This window comes from Bombina bombina, chromosome 4, assembly GCF_027579735.1.
Source record: "Bombina bombina isolate aBomBom1 chromosome 4, aBomBom1.pri, whole genome shotgun sequence".
Lineage (NCBI taxonomy): Eukaryota > Metazoa > Chordata > Amphibia > Anura > Bombinatoridae > Bombina > Bombina bombina.
The window spans coordinates 1,134,803,655-1,134,829,111 of record NC_069502.1 but is presented as its reverse complement, the minus strand read 5'-3'; the positions used below and the strand labels follow the sequence as shown (position 1 = coordinate 1,134,829,111).

At 39.1% G+C, this 25,457-nt stretch overlaps 1 protein-coding gene across 1 annotated transcript in view; it reads right to left on the bottom strand.

The window, feature by feature from the left end:
- Positions 1-3,671: 3,671 nt before the first annotated feature.
- RRP15 (ribosomal RNA processing 15 homolog) overlaps positions 3,672-25,457 on the bottom strand; it is a 102,209-nt gene continuing 80,423 nt past the window's right edge. Inside the window, exon 5 of the mRNA XM_053712504.1 lies at positions 3,672-5,460. Within this exon, the coding sequence (XP_053568479.1) occupies positions 5,293-5,460 (168 nt within the window). The 3' untranslated portion in view covers positions 3,672-5,292. The remainder of the gene's footprint in view (positions 5,461-25,457) is intronic.

Here is a 25,457-nt window from a genome sequence, read left to right as displayed (position 1 = left end):
AAGCGAAGTGCTACTTGTACTTATTGCCCTATAACTTGCAAAGAACATGTAAACATTGGGTATTTCTAAACTAAGGACACAATTTAGAAACTATTTAGCATGGGTGTTTTTTGGTGGTTGTAGATGTGTAAAAGATTTTGGGGGTCAGTTAGAAAGTGGTTTTTTTTTTACATTTTTTCATCATTTTATAAAAAAAAATGATTATAGTAAATTATATATGATGAAAATAATGGTATCTTTAGAAAGTCCATTTAATGTCGAGAAGAACGGTATATAATATGTGTGGGTACAGTAAACGAGTAAGAGGAAAATTACAGCTAAACGCAAACACTGCAGAAATGTGGTTTTTAACGGCAAGACAATTGAAAAATGGTGTGGTAACTAAGGGGTTAAAATTGCATGTTATTTCTAAATCATGAAAGAAAAATGTTGTGTTTCATGTCCCCTTTTAGAAATCTAAGGGACATTAATAATTGTGATTGTCCCATGATCTCTAGAAGAAGAAAAAAAAAATCCGTAACCTAGGTTTTCTTTCAAATCAATGGCTGATTTAAAGGGACACTAAACCTATGTTAAGCAGTTTTCTAATTTACTCCTATTATCAATTTTTATTCATTCTCTTGCTATCTTTATTTAAAAATCATAAATGTAAAGCTTAGGAGCCGCCCATGTTTGGTTCAGAACCTGGGTTATGCTTGCTAAATGTAGCCACCAATAATCAAATGCTATCCAGGGTGCTGAACGAAAAAACATTGATAATAGGAGTAAATTAGAAAGTTGCTTAAAATTGCACGCTCTATCTAAATCATGAAAGAAAAAAAAGATGGGTTTAGTATTCCTTTAAGCAATTTGCAGCATTTTAAGAACATTTATCTCCCTTTGTGCCCCTCTAGAGCGTGGGACATGCACAGTATTTATACATAAAGTCAGTTATTGTGACATCTCCAAGCCCAGAAGTGCTGGCCTGTCACAAGGAAGATGGGTGGTGGGTAGGTACAAAAACTCCTTGACTTCCTTCCTTAAACCCCCAAAACCCAGTGAGTTACTTGGGGGTAAAAAAATAAAATAAAAGTACTTATAATAATAGGTCATCAAAAGGAGACCCAGAAGCCCAACTTTAAATGAAGCACTATATAGGCTTTAAAATATTGTTGATCACTGTGGCAATAGTGACCATATGGGGGTGAATAAATGTGCATTTGAGTAGAAGCTCATGGGAACCCCCTATGAGCAGATCAAAATTATATAAATATAGCAACAACAACAACAAAAAAATCAAACTAAAAAGCCCATTTTAAAATAAAAATACTCATATGATTGTATAGTTTGAATCTGCTTGCTCTGCTGAATATTTGTTAAACATTACTTCCACTAATGCTTCAAAGTTAGCAGCAAAACTCCAACTCAGTGCAAGGGTGTGAAATCAGCAGACTTAATAGTTCTTATCCGATGTCAAATATTGAACCAGACAGGTACACACCTGCATGTCCTATGTGTAGAGTGAGAGATACAGGATGTAAACTGACTTTTTAATGAAAGGGGTCATCATGAATAGAAATTGTACGAGGGGGAGTAGAAGATAAAAAAGGGCGATAAAGAGATGAGAGATCAGATGCCAGTTAACTAGAAGAAAGCAGCCAATCGCAACACGAAAAATTAGACAAATAAAAGGTACGTTTATACTTTTAATAGAATGATAGCTCTGAGACCAATGCGAAGGGCTGAACCTGCATGTTCTGCAAGGCTGTTCAGTTTAGGAGAGGTTTTCTCCATTCATAACCCATAAACATCCACCTAACAATACAAACAGCCTATTTTACAATCTTAGCAACATTGCAAAGCCGATTAGATTTCCCAGATTTCTTTTTCACACTTTTTATTATTTTTTTAAGCATGCATATAGTGTCGGAGAGGGGGAGTGCTCAGTTTGTATTTTTTTATTATTACAAAAGAAATAGCACTAAATCCTGAACACCATGTATGGACTGGATGCAAGATGTTGTAACCAATAACATTTCATATAGATGGTCGTCACTTTCTTAAAAGGGACATTGTATTCAAAATGTTGTCTTCTTTTTAATGGCTTCCCAATGATTTATTTTACTTACTGAAGTGTATTAAATTGTTTACAAATAACTCATAAGACTTTTTTATTTTAGCATTTTGGAAAGCCACCTATCTCTGAATGTTTCAATACTGCAGTATTGACTTTAGAAATGTTATGCAAACAAGCAGCAGAAGGGTTGTGGAAGAGAGATAAGCCAATATGAAAGGGAGCTCCTGCTTTGTATGCAATGCACTTAGTTTGTCTGCTGTAGACTTTTCTTAAGTAGGACATAAATCAGTCTGTTTAATTGTAATATACAGGCATGCATAAACAATGAAAAACATTTTCAGAACAGATTTTTTTTTCCTTTTTCAAAAGCACCAGAAACCCAAAAGTGCTGGCCTGTTACAAGGAAGATGAATGGGAGTAGCTATTCGAACGCCCTTCTGTATATGACCAGAAAACCCCCAAACACCAAATGTGTGACTTGGGGTTAAAAAGTAAAAATGTAATGTTAAAAAAAAAAAAAAAAAAAAGCAACACACGTTTGAAAGGTGGGGGCTCTAGGTACTTATGGCATCAAAAAGGCCAAGATACCCACAAAACCCCAAGCCCCTCTTTAAATGAAACCCTATATAGGTTTTAAAATGCAGGTGATCACTGTGGCAATATTACAAGGATGAGTGTGTGTAAGCGTTTTAAACAATACAGGGGTTGACAAATCTGTTTAAAATTTAGGAGCCAGACAGTAGTCTTTGTATATAGTCATATCGAGAATAACCCAAAATATTAGAAGCCAGGGGTTCCCTAGGTTAGTCGAGCCCTGATGTTGACTAATATATTCTGTTTTAAACTTTGCAAAGTCATCCTTATAGGTAAATTGAAATATATGTGAGAATGTAGTATAATGTAAATATGACTAATAATAACAGTTTAAAAATGTGTATTCTATACAGTAATGGGTACTTAAGTTCCCCCTTATCTATCTTTACTGCTGACAAATAAAAGGGACATTAAACACTCAATACATTTCATAAGCATACTCTGCCTCCCTCTTGTCATGGTTGCAGCCATGTTGAAATCTATCTTTCGTTACATTCCAGTGCTGAGCAGTTTGCACACATGAAGTAACTCTCCTACAAACAGCTGCAGTGTACCTTAGGTTCCATGACGGCAGCATCCATTATTAGGAGTTGCATGAAATGTATTTAGTGTTCCTTTAAAGACGAATATAAAGAAGGCAATACAAGACTGTGCAAACAAGACTGTGTGGAACATTGGAATGTTAAAGCAATAATCTAACGGTATCCACACAGCCTTGTTTGCCAATTTACCTCTGTACCTTATTGTTCTCATCAGAAGTCAGGAAAATAGAAAACTAATGCTCCAACATTAATTTATAGCAAATAATAAAAGTACTTTATAGAAACTATACCTTTACTCTTATATCTTCAATATTTAAAAAATTAATTTATAAAAAAAACAACAAACGCTACATAATACTCTAAGGCTAATCTTTGCTTTCAGTACATCATTAGGTCTAACAATATTTACTGTGTTATATATCTTTAAGCTACAGAATGAATTATGGACTCTCAAAATAAATCAGACACCAAACTGATAATTTAAAGGGCAAATTTCATTTAACTTTTTTTATTTTATTTTAGCAATGAGTATGCAGACATTTTTCATTGTATTATGTAATTTAATTCAGTTGCATTTTGGGAAAGACAGACTAGTTGGTTATCCATTTTGAGAGCATGTTTTATCAGCAAATCCAGTCTACAAATCCAAGCTAAATTCCATTCATCTGTGAGCTTTGGACCTAAGTCATTTAGAGAGCGGAGGTAATCCCGCTCGAGAACTTTCCTTCCAGTCTAATCTATCGAGTAGGCAGCCACTTCACTTCACACTTCAAAAAGTAAATCCTCAGGATGAGGTAACCACAGATAATTTTGAGGGCTATAGTACAATTAGGTTTCCTTTGATAGGAGTGTTGTACACATTCCTACTAGTATGATAGGCATAAAGAAACACACTATACACGCAAAATGTATCAAAACAAATTCATTCACAGATCCTATTTCCCTTATGTACAACATGTATTTCAAACTACAACATTTCATTTAATTCGGTCTCATAACATTTAAAATGTTCTTTATTAAACTTAGGGAAAACAGAAAATTTAGCGAAGTTGATATAGCAATTAATATTTTGTGTTGGTAACAGCCAATGGGTTTATAGAGAACATATGTTTGTTACAAGGCAAAAAAAAATATGATAACGTCCCTTTAAAAATGAACCCAGCAACTAACAGAGGATATATCACAGGAAATTTAGCAAATAAATGCATGCCGTCTTTTTTTTTTTTAATTTATGCATATAGGGACACAAGTAAAAATTCAACTCATGATACAGAAAGCCCATGCAATTAAAAAAAAATGATTACCCTTATTAACCTTTCATTTCGTGTGCAACATCCCTTCAACAATAAAGTTAAACAGCATGGCTTGGCAACACTGTGCGAAGCAGAGAGGAAATATTCTCATGCTTTTCCCACATCAAATGGCAAATGTGTGGCTTGTTCTCAAAGGTATACATGCAAGCAGAGATTAATTCAAAAGTTGCTAAGGTTTAGCACTGCTTTGATAACGCAAGACCAAAAACGTTTAAAATGAAATAAATATGTTTTGGTAACCTTGGAGAGACTTCACTGAAATGCCATGAATTATATTCATGCAGAATCATTTTAAGCGCAGTTTTGGAATTCGTTTCATGCACCTCCAAAGAGGCCTTTTACTGCCAACAGTAGACTTTCAGTATATCCACCACACAAGGAGATACCCATTAAATGGATATAACCAAAATACCTTCTCCTGGGCACAGAATCCTTAAGGTGTATGAGGGAATAAAAATGCACTCACCGGCACAGTGTATCAATAATGGAATAACACTAATTTTTAATATCCTTTGGCAAAACCTTTCACTGTTGGGCAGGTGCCACTGTTTTGACTGAGCAAAAAAATGTTTTGGAAAGAATTCTGAAAATTATACATTTGTGGAAAATATTTCCGGATTAAAAAGGGTTGTCAAATCCAGAAGATAAAAAAAGGTTAGTATTTAGCTTCCCTATAAAAAGGTATTTGTGTAATCCGAAAAATGTTATGCATTCACAGAATGAAGAGTTTATTTGAGTAAGCAAACAAGATAACTGGTTATCTTGAAAGTCTCTTCCTCTTGCAGACTTATGTATCGGAATCACTTGCACTATCATCCAGCTTATGTCTGCGTTTTGGTTCTACGCCATGCTCTCCATCAACGCTATCTTTATCCCAGTCCTTCATGGATGCGCCCATCATAAAATCGTCACGTAATATGCTCCATTCTGACACGTTCTCAGACTTCACAGCAGGCTGAAACAATAAAATAATTGTTTAAAATTTTTAAAACTAATGACAGATAAAGTTAGCATGCAATTAAAAACTATTAAATCAAACTAGGCATGTTGCTTGTTATCACATATGCATTAATGAGGGAACTAAAACACAATGAAGTATGGGTGTGCCTTGCAATTAAAATCTTTTTTGGCAATTGTAGATACATTACAATATTAACCCCCAGGTGCCGATTCATCAGAACATTTTTTGGCACATTTCAATGGAAATGTGGATTCAATAAAAGCAGTTAAAATAAATGAAAAATATGTAACACTTAATATATTTCAATGTATTGACAAATAGGGGTTTCCAAAACTCTATTAATTCTTCTTTAATAAATAAGCAGAAACAATGCTTTACGATATGTTTTTGACAGATTACAAATCTAATAAGTGTCTGAAAGCTTAAGAAAAAAAAAAGAAAAGAAAGAAAATTGTAGCTGTTGAGTATAGCTGAGGGGATTTAATGATATAGGTTCACATAATACAATACAACAGCACCATCAAGTGGTTATTATTTGCAACACAAGGTTACAATTCAGAAATATAAAACATTTAACTTAAAGGATTCCAAAAATGTACTCTTCAGCACAACATGACCATTGATTTCAAATAACAAAATCTTTATATGTCATAACATACCTACTTTTACAGCACAATGATCTTTCTGAATCTTATAAAATTATAATTTATATTTCGATACTGACGTAAGTAAAGCCAAGCTTCTAAAATGGGCCGTGCACCAAGAAACTCAATCGCCAATCCTATAGCGATTTCGTGCATATCATTAAGTGATGTCGTCACCATGCGCATTGCGATCCGTTGACTCGCGCATGCACATATGCTATCTCCTATACCACAGGGGTCTGCTGGTTTGATGGTCACTGATGAGTCCTGAAAAACGCGCATGCACATAGCGACTAAAGTCCGCCATTTTCATAACCTGGGTTATCGGTCAGGATAGGAGGGTGCAAAAACAATAGGCAGCGGTGGGTTCGGAAATCAAATCGATTTTCAAAGAAGGATTTCTCTACAACGTTAAAACTATGAAACAATTACATTTAAAAAATATATGTGAAATATAATATTGCAATTGAAGATAAGTTTGTTTTTAAGGTTTAGTGTCCCTTTAAAGGGGACATGAAACAAAACAAAAAAAATATTTCATGATTTAAATAGAGCATTGGTTTTTCCGACCTGTCCTCAGACCTATTTAACAGGCCACATTTCGAGTATTTGTGAACTGGAGCACAGGTGAAATAATCCACTGATTAGTAAGGTTTTTTACCCGCTCTCACCCAAGGTAATCCAGCAAACCTGGCCTGTTGGGGAGGCCTGAGGACAGGTTTGAAAACTAGAGAGATAGAGAATATTAAAACAACTTTCCAATTTACTTCTGTTATCTAATTTGCTTCATCCTCTTGGTAACCTTTTTTGAAGGAGCAGTACTGCACTACTGGGAGCTAGCTGAAAGCAAAGGAGAAGAGGTATATACTGTATGTGCTGCCACCAATCTACATTTTAAACAAAGAATACAAAGAGAACAAAACAAATTAGAAATCAATGTAAAGTTATATAAAATTGCACGCTCTATCTGAATCCGCAAATGCACAGATGCTGCAAATAACAAGAGGGCTGTTGATCAGTAGCACAACCCCACCTCTTTCCCCCCAGGGGAAATCCAAGTTACTTCACAAAATGACAGGATATTAATTGTTTATTGGCTGAGGGGGACAACTCCAAAAGCACTTTATTTTGTACAGGTGAATTATTCAATGCAAGCTGTAACAGATTTTGACATACCATGTTTTCGATGATAAATGCCCCTTAAAGTTTAATGTGTAGTTCACATTTAAGGGGCAATATTAGGCTGTGCATTTGGATGATTCGTAATGATCCGAATGCAGAAGGGGGCGACCGCTAGCGGCATTCTGCTCTTTTCAAAGCCAGATTCCTTCCTGTGAATGTTCAACACACTAAGATCAGGATTTGCACACATCTTAGTGATTTGCTCTTTCAAAAGAAGGAAACCGGCTCTGAAAATAGAAGAATGCCAAGAACAGCCGCATTCAGATCATCACAAATGACAAATATATATATGTGTGTGTGTGTCCCATCTAATAGTGCTCTGTATAATACATCAAGCACTTGCCTAGACTATATGTGTCCCATCTAATAGTGCTCTGTATAATACATCAGGCACTTGCCTAGACAATATGTATGTGTCCAATCTAATAGTGCTCTGCAGGGCCGCCACTAAAAATTTTGGGGGCCCCTGACTTAACCATTGATCAGGGCTCCCCCCCATCCTTTGACATGTGCAATTTTTGACCAAGTGACTAAAACGTATATGCACTTTATTCTTAAGTGTCTATTTAAACTTGGAAATGTTGTAAAGGTAGTAACATACAGACACACTCATACACTGAAACACACACATACATATAAGGATTCACATATAGACACTCTAGCAGACACGCAAAGAAACACATTCAGACACAGACACCCAAACAGACACTCAGCACTTGTTTACATTGACCTAACAAGTAATGAGGTAAACTACAGTTTTGTAAAAAAGGAGATTTAGAAAACAAAATATGGAGGAGTTCTGATTTTCTTTTTGTAAAGGAAGATGCCAACAGCATGCAGTGGCTGAAAGGAAGGGCCCTGAACTGCCTAAACAATAATTTAAAAGGTTAAACGGTAGATTGGTGACTTCCGGAAAGGTCTCAGTCTCAAAGTCTGTAGAAAGATGTGAATAATCAGTAGTAAGGTCAAAATGTCCTAAAAAGGAACAGACAATTGACACACACACACACAAACAAACTCAAACTTGCACATACAACCAAGGAAACACAGACAGACACCCACAGAAAACACACAAAGACATACACACAGAGAGAGACAACCACATAAAATACAGAAAGACATACATACACACACCCTCTCAGAGACACCCACAGAAAACACACACCCTCACAGAGACATCCACAGAAAACAAACATACATACACACACACACACACCCTTAAAGAGACATCCACAGAAAACACACACACACCCACCCTCACAGAGACACCCAGAGAAAATACACAAAGAGAAACATACACCCACCCTCACAGAGACACCCACAGAAAAAAAAAATACACACTCATAGAGACACAAACCAAAGCACAAAGACAAACACAGACACCCACAGAAACACTCACGGGAGGAAACCTTTATGCACTTTGCATCCCCTAAATCAACAGTTTGTGACATGCATGATAAAAAAAAATTGCAGAAATTAAGAGATCACTTTTTAAAGAATCATATTTGTAAATGTGCAAACAAAAATAATTCTGTGAATTCAAAATGGTACATTAATGATCTGGGTAGATGGCTAGATGAAGAAAAGTACTTTTAACCCTTTCGTGTCAGGGCTAAAGTGCCTACATCGGAACAACTGTTCCGATGTAGACCACGATCGCGAGATTTCAATTATTGGATCGTGTCTGGGGGGCGTTCCTACAACCCTAGGAACGCCCTCCAGACCGCGATCAAATCCTGAAAGCACAGAAGGCCGTTAGCTATGACGTTCTATTCCGTCATAAAGGCTTTAAAGCCCAGTCTAATTATGACGGAATAGAACGGCATACTGGCTTTAAAAAGTTGACATATGTTTGTTTGCTGTACTTAAGGATTTTAAAAATGCTGTACTCTATATGGTCTTGGTGGAACCATACGCTGTGGTACTCATACCATTAGATCTGGTTAAATGAAGGATTTAGGCTTATTGGTATGTATTTCAAAAATAAGTCAGCTATAGTGTAAACTGAACAGTTTTAAGTTGACCTCATTTCAAACACTGAGCAATCTTAGAGTATAACATGTTATGCAGATGTAAAAATCTTAGATAAAATGCCTCCTTGCATCTGGAAAGTCCTTGCATAAAGGGGCAGTAAACTGGCAATATGTATGTGTACTTTCTAATAATGCTCTGTAAAATACATCAGGCACTTGCCTAGACAATATGTATGTGTCCTATCTAATAGTGCTCTGCATAATACATCAGGCACTTGCCTAGACAATATGTGTGTGTTCCATCTAATAGTGCTCTGTATAATACATCAGGCACTTGCCTAGACTATATGTGTCATATTAAATACTGCTCTGATGTATTATACAGAGCAGTATTTAATATGACACATATAGTCTAGGCAAGTGCCTGATGTATTATACAGAGCACTATTAGATGGGACACATATAGTCTAGGCAAGTGCCTGATGTATTATACAGAGCACTATTAGATGTGATACATACATATAGTCTAGGCAAGTGCCTGATGTATCACATCTAATAGTGCTCTGTATAATACATCAGGCACTTGCCTAGACAATATGTATGTGTCCTATCTAATAGTGCTCTGTATAATACATCAGGCACTTGCCTAGACTATATGTATGTGTCCTATGTAATAGTGCTCTGTATAATACATCAGGCACTTGCCTAGACAATATGTATGTGTCCCATCTAATAGTGCTCTGTATAATACATCAGGCCCTTGCCTAGACTATATGTATGTGTCCTATCTAATAGTGCTCTGTATAATACATCAGGCACTTGCCTAGACTATATGTGTCCCATCTAATAGTTCCCTGTATAATACATCAGGCCCTTGCCTAGACTATGTGTGCGTGTCCTATCTAATAGTGCTCTGTATAATACATCAGGCACTTGCCTAGACTATATGTATGTATCACATATAATAGTGCTCTGTATAATACATCAGGCACTTGCCTAGACTATATGTATCTGTCCTATCTAATAGTGCTCTGTATAATACATCAGGAACTAGCCTAGACAATGTGTGTATGTCCTATCTAAGAGTGCTCTGTATAATACATCAGGCACTTACCTAGACTATATGCATGTGTCCCATCTAATAGTGCTCTGTATAATACATCAGGCCCTTGCCTAGACAATATGTATGTGTCCCATCTAATAGTGCTCTGTATAATACATCAGGCCCTTGCCAAGACAATATGTATGTGTCCCATCTAATAGTGCTCTGTATAATACATCAGGCCCTTGCCTAGACTATATGTATGTGTCCCATCTAATAGTGCTCTGTATAATACATCAGGCCCTTGCCAAGACAATATGTATGTGTCCCATCTAATAGTGCTCTGTATAATACATCAGGCCCTTGCCTAGACTATATGTATGTGTCCTATCTAATAGTGCTCTGTATAATACATCAGGCCCTTGCCTAGACTATATGTATGTGTCCTATCTAATAGTGCTCTGTATAATACATCAGGCCCTTGCCTAGACTATATGTATGTGTCCCATCTAATAGTGCTCTGTATAATACATCAGGCCCTTGCCTAGACTATATTTATGTGTCCTATCTAATAGTGTTCTGTATAATACATCAGGCCCTTGTCTAGACTATATGTATGTGTCCCATCTAATAGTGCTCTGTATAATACATCAGGCCCATGTCTAGACTATATGTATGTGTCCTATCTAATAGTGCTCTGTATAATACATCAGGCCCTTGCCTAGACTATATGTATGTGTCCTATCTAATAGTGTTCTGTATAATACATCAGGCACTTACCTAGACAATATGTATGTGTCTCATCTAATAGTGTTCTGTATAATAAATCAGGCACTTACCTAGACTATATGTATGTGTCCTATCTAATAGTGCTCTGTATAATACATCAGGCACTTGCCTGGACAATATGTATGTGTCCTAGCTAATAGTGCTCTGTATAATACATCAGGCACTTACCTAGACTATATGTATGTGTCCCATCTAATAGTGCTCTGTATAATACATCAGGCACTTACCTAGACTATATGTATGTGTCCCATCTAATAGTGCTCTGTATAATACATCAGGCACTTGAATTTTGAAAAAAAATAAACCTTTTCTTGTAGCGCAGAACAAACCTTTTTCTGTGGGAGTGGTCTCTGATAGGAAATGCAACTTAACTAGGTATTCATTGCTCATTGGCCGTTAGTTTTAATTTAAAAAGGAAGATAATACCATTTTTTTTTTCTTTTTTATTCAGATAGAAAATAGTTAAAAAAAAAAAAAAATCCAATTTACTTCTATTATCAATTTTCTTTAATTCTCTTGCTATCTTTTACTAAAGGAGCAGCAATGCACTACTGGGAGCAAGGTAAACAATGGGGAGCCAATGACAAGAGGTATATATGTGCAGCCACCAAGAAGCAGCTAGCTCCAAGTAGTGCATCAATGCTCCTGAGCCTACCTAGATATGCTTTTCAAAGGATACCAAAAGCACAAAGCAAATTAGATAATAGAAGTAAATGGGAAAATTGTTACAACAATAACCACAACAACAACAACCACAACCACCACAACCTCTGTGAGAATCATGAAATACATTTTTTGGGTTTCATGCCCCTTTAAGTAGCTTTCAACTTAAATGGACGTAAAGTTGCAATAAGAAAATACAGTGACATAACAGAGCATTTTCTTATTGCATAATTGATGGTCTATACCAGTGATTAACCACTTGCTTTGTTTAAAATTAAAATGACACCCAACAGGATAGGAGTCATGTAAATCTACTTCTCATTGGCTGTCAGGGACAACTCCTACATGAAAAGTTGGTTGATTAAAAGGGACATAAAACCCAATTATTTTCTTTCATAGAGACTGAGAGGATACAATTTTAACAACTTTCCGATTTACTTCTATTATCAAATTTGCTTCATTCTCTTGGTGTCTTGTTGAAAAGCATAGATAGGTAGGCTCAGGAGCTGGGAGCTAGCTGTACATACAGTATATACCTCTTGTCATTGGCTTACTGAGGTGTTCAGCCTAGAGAATGAAATAACATTGATAACAGAACATACAATTTTAAATAACTTTTCAATTTACTTCTATCTGAATTGCGAAGGAAACCTGTTGGGTTTCATATACCTTTAAGAACAGGAGCACTGCAATAGATTTTATCTGTTCTGAGGAACAAATTTAAAGATCTGAGTATCACGTCCCTTTAAGGTCCACTTTAGACCAGCATTGTGCTACAGATCTGGTGCAGAACACAGCTACTGATCTTATCAGGGGTGGCCAATCAATCACCTATCATGCTCATTCAGGTCTGGCAATGCATTGTCACTCCAGAATCAACTTTAAAGGGACCGATTACCCTAAAATTTTCTTCACTTTAATTTGTTACCAATTATCCATTTTACCTGCTGGAGAGTATTAAACAGTCTACAAATAGCTCCCTTACCTTCATATCGGCATGCCTTAAATGTAAACACATTACAACACACATTTATCTCACTGTTCCTTGCAGAGCACAGAGTATTTTCTTAAAAAGGTTTTGTCAAACTTCTCCATGCATTTTTTTTTTTTTTATAACTAAAATGTCCCTTTATTGTACCACATAATAGCTAGCTCAAATCAAACAGTAAGAAGCTAAAACAAAGCCAAGCTTACTTTGTTTTTTCTTTCAAAACCACTAAGACATATCTGATGTTTATCACCAAACGACAAATAGCATGGATCAGAGAGGGAACACAGCCCTTTTCTGTTGCAGTTTACACGGCTGGGATTCTTGCCTTAAGTGAGATACGCTGTCCTATTTCGGAATGCTGAATGCTTTAGATCTCAGCAGGAAAAGTCCTGAAGTTGCACAATATGTTAAAAGTCAGGGATATTCTTAGAGGCTCCCTACGTGGTTGGGCAAAGAAATAATGATTCCATGTGAACACGTGCTGGTGAGCTATTTATCTTCGATAAGTATGCGGCTTCTGAAAAAGGGACAGTACACTGTGAATCTCTCCTTATTGAAACTAGATAAGAAAATTAAACTGGAGCTAAAAATTCCAAACATATAAATGCTTCTACTTAATGATGTGATATCTACACAGACCACACACACTATTTATGTGTGTGCCTATTTGTTTAGTTGTGTCAGTTTTTAGAATTTCTATAGAATAGTCTGTGAGGAAACAATATATTACTTATAGGTTATATAGACAAGTGCTGTTTAAACAGAGAGATAATTAATGGAATCCATCTATTCAGAACTACAGGTCACAATGACGCTTTGTTTACTTGAAATGTCAAGGATTCACAAATAAAAAACGTTCAATGAAAAGTCCAGAGGGTTTGTGATCTATTTGTTACCATTCAAGCTTTGAGAATGCTCGGTACACACAGATTGGTGAGTGATTTAATACAGAGACCAAAGACCACCCAGCTTCTACCAACTCTATATCACCCTCTTCAGTTAAAGCTTTTGCAGTATGTGTGAAATTGAAAGAATGCTTTGGACTGCACACAGTAACATGAAACCAAGATGCTAAGCAAATGCATGGTTATTAGAACCTTAGAAATAACTTGTTTTATATGTGTCCCGCACTGCCCCTGTATTTGGAGGAATGCACCACCTTCTGTGCAAATGTAGTAAGCAAAATTATACAATGGAGACATAAACCCCATAACATTGTAGTTAAAAGGACATTCAAGTCAAAATAAACTTTTATGATTCAGGCAGTAGATGCAATTTAAGACACTTTCCAATTTAATTCCATTATCACATTTTGCAGTCTTTTTATATACACACTTTCCGGGGAACAAGATCCCACTGAGCATGTGCACAAGCTGACAGGGTATACGTATACTAGTCTGTGGTTGGCCGATATCAGACATGATTCAGGGGGCTAGAAAATAGTAGAGAAAAAAATGAAATTTATGCTTACCTGATAAATTGACACAGTGAGTCCACAGATCATCATCAATTACTGTTGGGAATATCACTCCTGGCCAGCAAGAGGAGGCAAAGTGCACCACAGCAGAGATGTTAAGTATCACTTCCCTTCCCACAAACCCCAGTCATTCAACCGAAGGAAAAGGAAAGAAAGGAAATAACACAAGGTGCAGAGGTACCTGAGGTTTGTAGAAAAAAAAAGCCTGTCTGAAAACAGGGAGGGCCGTGGACTTACTGTGTCAAGAAAGAAATACATTCATCAGGTAAGCATACATTTTGTTTTCATTCTAATGACACAGTGAGTCCACGGATCATCATCAATTACTGTTGGGAATCAATATCTAAGCTAGAGGACACAGATGATATGGGAGGGACAAGACAGGTAACCTAAACAGAAAGCACCACTGCTTGCAGAACCTTTCTCCCAAAAGAAGCCCCAGCCGAGGCAAAAGTATCACATTTATAGAAAAAAAACTGTTCTACAAAGGCCTCTTTCTTGAAGGCCCAAGAAGAAGACACCGCTCTAGTGGAGTGGGCTGAAAATCTTTCAGGAGGCTGCTGTCCAGCAGGCTCATAAGCCCTACGATTAACACTTCTCAGCCAAAGAAGAGAGAAGTGGTAGAAGCTTTCCAGCATTTATGTCTATCCAGAAAAAAACATGTAGAAGACTGACAAAAGTCCTGAGATTGTAGATAAAATTTAAGGCCCGCACAACATCTAAGATGTGCAACAGACGTTCTTCATGAGAAGGAGGATTAGGAAAGAGAGAAGGAACAATACTTTCCTGAATAAAACCCTAGGAAGAAAACTAAACTTGGTATGAAGAACTGCCTTATCTGCCAGAAATACAAGATAAGGAGAACCACACAGCCAAGCTGAGAGTCCAGAACTCTCCGAGCAGAAGAAATAGCAGGAAAAAAAAAAAAAAAACTTTCCAAGATAACTTAATATCTATGGAATGCATATTCTAAAGCAGAGCCTGGAGAAAACTTTAAGAACAAGGATAAGGCTCCAAGGAGGAGCAACCAACTTAAACACAGGCCTGATTCTGACCAGGACCTGATAAAGGATTGTTCATCCGGACTGTCTGCCAGACACCTGTACTGTAAAATAGAAAGGGCCGAAATCCGACCCTTGATGGTACTAACAGATAACCCCTTCTCAAGGCCTTCCTGGAGAAAAAGATAAGATCCTTGGGATCCTGCCATATCTTATAATATTGAGAAAAAAAACACCAGCCTGAATCATGGTCACAATGACCGATTCGGAAAAACCCACGCCTAGCTAAATTCAAGCGTTCAATCTCCAAAGTCTTCAGCTTCATAGAAACGAAATTTGGATGAAATTTCCAGAGGTAGAGACGTCATCTCTACTAGATCTGCCTACCAGATCTTGCGAGGCCACGCAGGAGCTATTAGTCAATGCTCTCTTCTACTTGATCCAAACGAAGACTCATGGAAGGAGAACAAACCGAGGAAAAAGGTAAGTCATCCTGAAGTGCCAAAGAACTGTCAGAGTATATATCAGAAAGGCATGAAGATCTCTTGACCTCAACCGAACTAGGCAACTTGGTGTTCTGAAAAGACGTCATCAGAACCAATTCTGGTAAGCCCCAATTGGTTGTTAACCTGAAGAACACTTCCGGATGGAGGTCCCACACCCCAAGATGGGAAATCTGTCTGTACAGAACTCCGCTTTCTAGAGTCCACTACAGAAAAGTGAATGGCCGATAAGACAAAACTGTGAGCACCTGCCCACAGAAAAAAAATCTGAAACACTTCCTACATGACTAAGGACTCCGAGAGAAATTGATGTAAGCCATCAAGGCTATATTGTCTGCCTAGGACCCGCTAAACTGGGCTAAGACAACTGAAGCCAAACCATCAGAGCTTTGTATATCGCTCTCAACACCAAAATGATGAAAAGGAGAGCAGACTTCTCCCAGGACCAACATCCCTGCGCCTTCAACGAGTCCCAGACTTCTCCCCAGCCCAGCAGGCTGGCGATCCGAGGCCTGAGACCGAAATTCCTGAAAAAAACCAGTGGGAAGAGACTCGTTGACTGATCCAGACCTATTCTCTGAGATAATCTGAATAATCCCCATTACACTTAGCATGCACAACTGCAGAGCTCTCAAATGAATCGAAGAAGGGATGATGTCCATGGAAGCACCATCATACCAATTACCTCCATACACTGAACCTCTGATGCCGAGCATTAGACTGAAGAGAGAGGCAAGAGAAAGAATTTTGGCTTTTCTGTCAGGTTTTTCATCGATAGGGAAACAATTATATAGTCCCTACACAGACTACCCTGTTGCTGAGACAAGGGACTACTATTCCAGCTCCACTTCCAGTCGTGGAACGAAGACAGACAACAATAACCTCCGAATGATATTTTACTTGAAGGATGGCACCTAACCAATAGGTCATCAAGGCAGGCCGCCACTGCAAATCCCAGAACCATTGAGAAACTCTGGAAGCAGTGGCCAAGCCATTGTTGAACCACAAACTCAGAAATCCGAGAAGAACCCTTTGATGGGAACCTGAGAGTATGCATTCTTTAGGTCTAAGGTCATTATAAACTGACCCTCTATACCAAGGAAGAATGGAGCGATAGTCTTCATCTTGGAGGACAGTACTCTGAGAAACTGTTTTGATATATCGGGTCTAAATTAGGATGAAAAAAGTTCCCTCCTTTTTTTAGGAACCACAAACAGAATGAAAAATAAACTAACTCCTGTTCCAAAACTGGAACTAGACAATCACTCCCAGGGAGGAAGATCCTGAACACATTTCAAGAACGCCTCTCTTATCCGACTACAGAAAACCTTGAGAGGTGAAACCCACTCCTGGGAGAAAGGAGTTTAATTCCAAATCATAACCCTGGGATACTATATCAACAGCCCTTTAGGGCTCTAGCACCTTTTATATCCAGGCAGTACAAAAACTGAGGTAGGCTGCCAAGAATCCGATCCTGGCTCGGGGGTAAACCCTACATGCAGAATGAGTTAGCTGTGGGTTTCTTTAATTACTTCCCCCTGATCCCAGACTGATTGGGTATCCAAGAGAGCTTGAACTACTCCAGCTTGGAAGACAAAGGGGAAGAACTTTGTGAAGTTACGAAGTAACAAAAATTAGCAACAGAAATAAAAAATTGGCTTAACAGCCTTTTTGTGGAATCAGACCAGGCATCGTACCAAAAGATGCAGCACTTCTCCATAAAGGTCTCCATTCCTAAAGGGACATCTATTTTAATCAGAATAATAGAGGCCCCTACTACTTTAAGTACCATGCGCCATGATATTTAAAGGAGACAGTTTATTATAGACAGGAGATGGGGAAAAAGGACTTCTTGACTTCTCCCATACCTGAGAAAATTCTCCTAGCATAGTCAAGAACCGGAGGAATTTTTACAAATGAATCCTAGTATATATTATATATATATATTTATATATCTAGATTCTAGAGGATTGACAACGACAGGAGAGTCGAAGTCAACCCTTCCTAAATAATACCCAAAGGTGTACAGGCTTGAATCTGAAGAGAACTACTTCAGCACCAGATGAAGGAATTATATTGTTCGAATCTGAGATTTAACCCTCAGATGCTACCGACTATCCTCCTTATCAGCATATAAAGGAAGGCAATATGTATAGTAGCCAGCGGAGCAGAAACCTTACTATCTAATTTATGAAATTTCCTCTAATGATTTCCCTTTAAGATAGAAAAAGCAGATAATGCCACAGATACCAGAAGACACCTGGGCAGACTATTATGCACAAATAACTCCTCCAGGAGATTGAGAGGAACTGCAGGGCACTGCATGTGACACTATAAAAAAGGGACGTTTGAGGAGAAGCTGTGGCATTAGCTTAGACAGCATCATCCAGGGAGACATGAGGCTAAAATAATTCTTGGAAATAATTATTTAAAAATATTAAAAAAATTGTCACTTTAAAATTAGAGAAACTTGCTGGAATTATAATTATACTTAGGAACAGACCTCTGTTCCATTCTTTAGCAAAAAAAAATTCATCGGAAATAAAGTTTCCTTATATGAAGGAGGTCTAACATAAACAAGGGATATATGTATGAGGAACATATCTAACAAGCATAAAATTGCAATTGTGTACCATACCAGAGCAAAGAAAAGGTTTTTCCTTAAAGAAAAAATCCATTTGTTCAAAGACAAATTAATTTCCCTTGGTATCCCTGAGTGTAATGTTCCATCGTTTATTTATACAGATCATCATAAAAAACATAAAATTCCACAAGTCTAGTTACTTAGATTCAAAACTCTGCAAACCCAACAGACTAACTCTATACAAGCTCTGTTTGGATAATTACAGCGGAGAGCTTGATTTGGAAAAACTATGAAAGGAAATCTGCTTGACTCTGCCTCCCAGTACTATACTCTCTCAGGACCGTTCAGAAAGAAACACCACTTCACTCTCGGTCGGAGAACGAGGCGGGGTCATCGAACCGAAAGACAGTCCAAAAGGGCGCTTCTCCTACCTGAGGAGGCGGGGCCATGAGGACGGCATGGAGATGAAGCGTGCAAACATTGCGCTTCATACTGCCGCACAAAAAGCACCATACTACAATATACAAATTTGTGCAGGGTACAGACACAAGAAAAAGTATAAAAAGCATTGCTCCGCTTCCTAAAAAAAGCGGAATACCCGAACTCAGAGATATTGCTCCTCATAAGGCAATTTGTGTTCCCAGCTATTCAGCTCCTTAGAAATTACGTTCTACGAGCTCTCTTCTCAGACACTACCAGAAGAACCTGTTCAAGTACTGATTAAAACCAAACAGTACTCAGATCTAAGCCTCAAGGTAGTTAACCCCTTCCTGCTATGAAGGAGATTAACCCCTAGTCTCCAAGTCTCATGACTAATGTGCCTGCATACTGCCCTAAGTATCCCTAAGGATTTGTCCCACTTACAGCAGAGGATCCTTAACCCCATCAGTGCCAACCTTCTAGCCCCAGAAGAACAAAGGCACTTACCTGCATTCCAGCCGTCCGGCAGTCAAACGGCTCACAAAGTATGAGAGGCTGCCACTCCTCACAGAGACCTGTGTAAAGAGAAAGACAGAGTAAACTTACTCAGGCTTTCTATACCAGGGCAGCAACATGTCAGGAAAATGCAGCATAGCCCACTTTACAAGTTCCTAACTGCTTTAAAGCTACCACAGCCCTGCTGAAGAGACTAACGGAGTACAGCTATACCCAAATTGTGATGGAAGATCAGCGCAATCCTGCCCTGGCTTCAAAAAAAAAATTAAAAAAAAATGTATGCTTACCTGATAAATTTCTCTCTTGTGGTGTATCCAGTCCACGTGTTCATCCATTACTTGTGGGATATTCTTCTTCCCAACAGGAAGCTGCAAGAGGACACCCACAGCAGAGCTGTTTATATAGCTCCTCCCCTAACTGCCACCACCAGTCATTCGACCGAAGACAAGCAAGAAAAAAGGAGAAACTATAGGGTGCAGTGGTGACTGTAGTTTAAAAATAAAAAACACCCGCCTTAAAGTGACAGGGCGGGCCGTGGACTGGATACACCACAAGAGAAACAGAATTTATGCTTACCTGATAAATTACTTTCTCCAACGGTGTGTCCGGTCCACGGCGTCATCCTTACTTGTGGGATATTCTCTTCCCCAACAGGAAATGGCAAAGAGCCCAGCAAAGCTGGTCACATGATCCCTCCTAGGCTCCGCCTACCCCAGTCATTCGACCGACGTACAGGAGGAAATATGCATAGGAGAAACCATATGATACCGTGGTGACTGTAGTTAGAGAAAATAATTCATCAGACCTGATTAAAAAAACCAGGGTGGGCCGTGGACCGGACACACCGTTGGAGAAAGTAATTTATCAGGTAAGCATAAATTCTGTTTTCTCCAACATAGGTGTGTCCGGTCCACGGCGTCATCCTTACTTGTGGGAACCAATACCAAAGCTTTAGGACACGGATGAAATGAGGGAGCAAATCAGGTCACCTAAATGGAAGGCACCACGGCTTGCAAAACCTTTCTCCCAAAAATAGCCTCCGAAGAAGCAAAAGTATCAAATATGTAAAATTTGGCAAAGTGTGCAGTGAAGACCAAGTCGCTGCCTTACATATCTGGTCAACAGAAGCCTCGTTCTTGAAGGCCCATGTGGAAGCCACAGCCCTAGTGGAGTGAGCTGTGATTCTTTCAGGAGGCTGCCGTCCGGCAGTCTCATAAGCCAATCGGATAATGCTTTTAAGCCAAAAAGAAAGAGAGGTAGAAGTTGCTTTTTGACCTCTCCTTTTACCAGAATAAACAACAAACAAAGAAGATGTTTGTCTGAAATCTTTAGTAGCCTCTAAATAGAATTTTAGAGCACGGACCACGTCCAAATTGTGTAACAAACGTTCCTTCTTTGAAACTGGATTCGGACACAAAGAAGGTACAACTATCTCCTGGTTAATATTTTTGTTGGAAACAACTTTCGGAAGAAAACCAGGCTTAGTACGCAAAACCACCTTATCTGCATGGAACACCAGATAGGGCGGGGAACACTGCAGAGCAGATAACTCTGAAACTCTTCTAGCAGAAGAAATTGCAACCAAAAACAAAACTTTCCAAGATAATAACTTAATATCTACGGAATGTAAGGGTTCAAACGGAACCCCTTGAAGAACTGAAAGAATTAGATTTAGACTCCAGGGAGGAGTCAAAGGTCTGTAAACAGGCTTGATTCTAAACAGAGCCTGAACAAACGCTTGAACGTCTGGCACAGCTGCCAGCCTTTTGTGAAGTAAAACAGATAAAGCAGAGATCTGTCCCTTCAGAGAACTTGCAGATAATCCTTTCTCCAAACCTTCTTGTAGAAAGGATAGAATCTTAGGAATTTTAATCTTGTTCCATGGGAATCCTTTAGATTCACACCAACAGATATATTTTTTCCATATTTTATGGTAAATTTTTCTAGTTACAGGCTTTCTAGCCTGAATCAGAGCATCTATTACAGAATCTGAAAACCCACGCTTTGATAAAATCAAGCGTTCAATCTCCAAGCCGTCAGTTGGAGGGAAACCAGATTCGGATGTTCGAATGGACCTTGAACAAGAAGGTCCTGTCTCAAAGGTAGCTTCCATGGTGGAGCCGATGACATATTCACCAGGTCTGCATACCAAGTCCTGCGTGGCCACGCAGGAGCTATCAAGATCACCAAAGCCCTCTCCTGATTGATCCTGGCTACCAGCCTGGGAATGAGAGGAAACGGTGGAAATACATAAGATAGGTTGAAGGTCCAAGGTGCTACTAGTGCATCTACTAGAGTCGCCTTGGGATCCCTGGATCTGGACCCGTAGCAAGGAACCTTGAAGTTCTGACGAGAGGCCATCAGATCCATGTCTGGAATGCCCCATAATTGAGTTATTTGGGCAAAGATTTCCGGATGGAGTTCCCACTCCCCCGGATGGAATGTCTGACGACTCAGAAAATCCGCTTCCCAATTTTCCACTCCTGGGATGTAGATTGCAGACAAGTGGCAGGAGTGATCCTCCGCCCATTGAATTATCTTGGTCACTTCCTCCATCGCCAGGGAACTCCTTGTTCCCCCCTGATGGTTGATATATGCAACAGTCGTCATGTTGTCTGATTGAAACCTTATGAATTTGGCCTTTGCTAGTTGAGGCCAAGCTTTGAGAGCATTGAATATCTCTCTCAGTTCCAGAATGTTTATCGGGAGAAGAGATTCTTCCCAAGACCATAGACCCTGAGCTTTCAGGGGTTCCCAGACCGCGCCCCAGCCCACCAGACTGGCGTCGGTCGTGACAATGACCCACTCTGGTCTGCGGAAGCTCATTCCCTGTGACAGGTTGTCCAGGATCAGCCACCAACGGAGTGAATCTCTGGTCTTTTGATCTACTTGAATCGTCGGAGACAAGTCTGTATAATCCCCATTCCACTGTCTGAGCATGCACAGTTGTAATGGTCTTAGATGAATTCGTGCAAAAGGAACCATGTCCATTGCTGCAACCATCAATCCTATTACTTCCATGCACTGCGCTATGGAAGGACGAAGAACAGAATGAAGTACTTGACAAGAGCTTAGAATTTTTGATTTTCTGACCTCTGTCAGAAAAATCCTCATTTCTAAGGAATCTATTATTGTTCCCAAGAAGGGAACTCTTGTTGACGGGGACAGAGAACTTTTTTCTTTGTTCACTTTCCATCCGTGAGATCTGAGAAAGGCTAGGACGATGTCCGTATGAGCCTTTGCTTTTGACAGAGACAACGCTTGAATCAGGATGTCGTCCAAGTAAGGTACTACTGCAATGCCCCTTGGTCTTAGAACCGCTAGAAGGGACCCTAGTACCTTTGTGAAAATTCTCGGAGCAGTGGCTAATCCGAATGGAAGTGCCACAAACTGGTAATGCTTGTCCAGAAAAGCGAACCTTAGGAACTGATGATGTTCCTTGTGGATAGGAATATGTAGGTACGCATCCTTTAAATCCACCGTGGTCATAAATTGACCTTCCTGGATGGTGGGAAGGATCGTTCGAATGGTTTCCATTTTGAACGATGGAACCCTGAGAAATTTGTTTAGGATCTTGAGATCTAAAATTGGTCTGAATGTTCCCTCTTTTTTGGGAACTATGAACAGGTTGGAGTAAAACCCCATCCCTTGATCTCCTATTGGAACTGGATGAATTACTCCCATCTTTAACAGGTCTTCTACACAATGTAAGAATGCCTGTCTTTTTATTTGGTTTGAAGATAATTGAGACCTGTGGAACCTTCCCCTTGGGGGTAGTTCCTTGAATTCCAGGAGATAACCTTGAGAAACTATTTCTAGTGCCCAAGGATCCTGAACATCTCTTGCCCAAGCCTGAGCAAAGAGAGAAAGTCTGCCCCCCACCAGATCCGGTCCCGGATCGGGGGCCATCCCTTCATGCTGTTTTGGTAGCAGTGGCAGGCTTCTTGGCCTGCTTACCCTTGTTCCAGCCTTGCATCGGTCTCCAGGCTGGTTTGGGTTGTGAAGTATTACCCTCTTGCTTAGAGGATGTAGAATTAGAGGCTGGTCCGTTTCTGCGAAAGGGACGAAAATTAGGCTTATTTTTAGCCTTAAAAGACCTATCCTGAGGGAGGGCGTGGCCCTTTCCCCCGGTGATGTCTGAAATAATCTCTTTCAAATCAGGACCAAACAGTGTTTTACCCTTGAAAGGGATGTTAAGCAATTTTGTCTTGGAAGACACATCCGCTGACCAAGACTTTAGCCAAAGCGCTCTGCGCGCCACGATAGCAAACCCTGAATTTTTCGCCGCTAACCTAGCTAATTGCAAAGCGGCATCTAAAATAAAAGAGTTAGCCAATTTAAGTGCTTGAACTCTGTCCATAACCTCCTCATACGAAGATTCTTTATTGAGCGACTTTTCTAGTTCTTCGAACCAGAAACACGCTGCCGTAGTGACAGGAACAATGCATGAAATTGGTTGTAGAAGGTAACCTTGCTGAACAAACATCTTTTTAAGCAAACCCTCTAATTTTTTATCCATAGGATCTTTGAAAGCACAACTATCTTCTATAGGAATAGTAGTGCGTTTGTTTAGAGTAGAAACCGCCCCCTCGACCTTGGGGACTGTCTGCCATAAGTCCTTTCTGGGGTCGACTATAGGAAATAATTTCTTAAATATAGGGGGAGGAACAAAAGGTATGCCGGGCCTTTCCCACTCCTTATTTACTATGTCCGCCACCCGCTTGGGTATAGGAAAAGCATCGGGGGGCACCGGAACCTCTAGGAACTTGTCCATCTTACATAATTTCTCTGGAATGACCAAATTGTCACAATCATCCAGAGTAGATAATACCTCCTTAAGCAGTGCGCGGAGATGTTCTAATTTAAATTTAAATGTTACAACATCAGGTTCAGCTTGTTGAGAAATTTTTCCTGAATCTGAAATTTCTCCCTCAGACAAAACCTCCCTCCTGGCCCCTTCAGATTGGTGTGAGGGTATGTCAGAACAGTTATCATCAGCGTCCTCTTGCTCTTCAGTGTTTAAAACAGAGCAATCGCGCTTTCTCTGATAAGTAGGCATTTTGGATAAAATGTTTGCAATAGAATTATCCATTACAGCCGTTAATTGTTGCATGGTAATAAGTATTGGCGCACTAGATGTACTAGGGGCCTCTTGTGTGGGCAAAACTGGTGTAGACACAGAAGGGGATGATGCAGTATCATGCTTACTCCCCTCATTTGAGGAATCATCTTGGGCAATATCATTATCTGTGGCATCATTGTCCCTACTTTGTTTGGACACTATGGCACAATTATCACATAAATTTAAATGGGGAGAAACCTTAGTTTTCATACATATAGAACATAGCTTATCTGATGGTACAGACATGTTAAACAGGCTTAAACTTGTCAACAAAGCACAAAAAACGTTTTAAAATAAAACCGTTACTGTCACTTTAAATTTTAAACTGAACACACTTTATTACTGAATATGTGAAAAAGTATGAAGGAATTGTTCAAAATTCACCAAAATTTCACCACAGTGTCTTAAAGCCTTAAAAGTATTGCACACCAAATTTGAAAGCTTTAACCCTTAAAATAACGGAACCGGAGCCGTTTTTACATTTAACCCCTATACAGTCCCAGCTATCTGCTTTGCTGAGACCCAACCAAGCCCAGAGGGGAATACGATACCAAATGATGCCTTCTATAAGCTTTTTCAGTGGTTCTTAGCTCCTCACACATGCATCTGCATGCCTTGCTTTCCAAAAACAACTGCGCATTAGTGGCGCGAAAATGAGGCTCTGTCCATACTATGACTAGAAAAGGCCCCCATCTGAAAAAGGTGTCCAATACAGTGCCTGCCGTTTTTTAAAACAATCCCCAAGATTATAATAACTATTAAGAGTTATAATCTGCAAAATATGCTTAGCAAAATAATAGTTTTAGCCCAGAAAAATGTCTACCAGTTTTTTAAGCCCTTATGAAGCCCTTTATTCTTTTACTTAATCTAAGAAAATGGCTTACCGGTCCCCATAGGGGAAATGACAGCCTTCCAGCATTACATAGTCTTGTTAGAAATGTGGCCAGTCATACCTCAAGCAGAAAAGTCTGCCAACTGTTTCCCCCAACTGAAGTTACTTCATCTCAACAGTCCTGTGTGGAAACAGCAATCGATTTTAGTAACGTTTGCTAAAATCATCTTCCTCTTACAAACAGAAATCTTC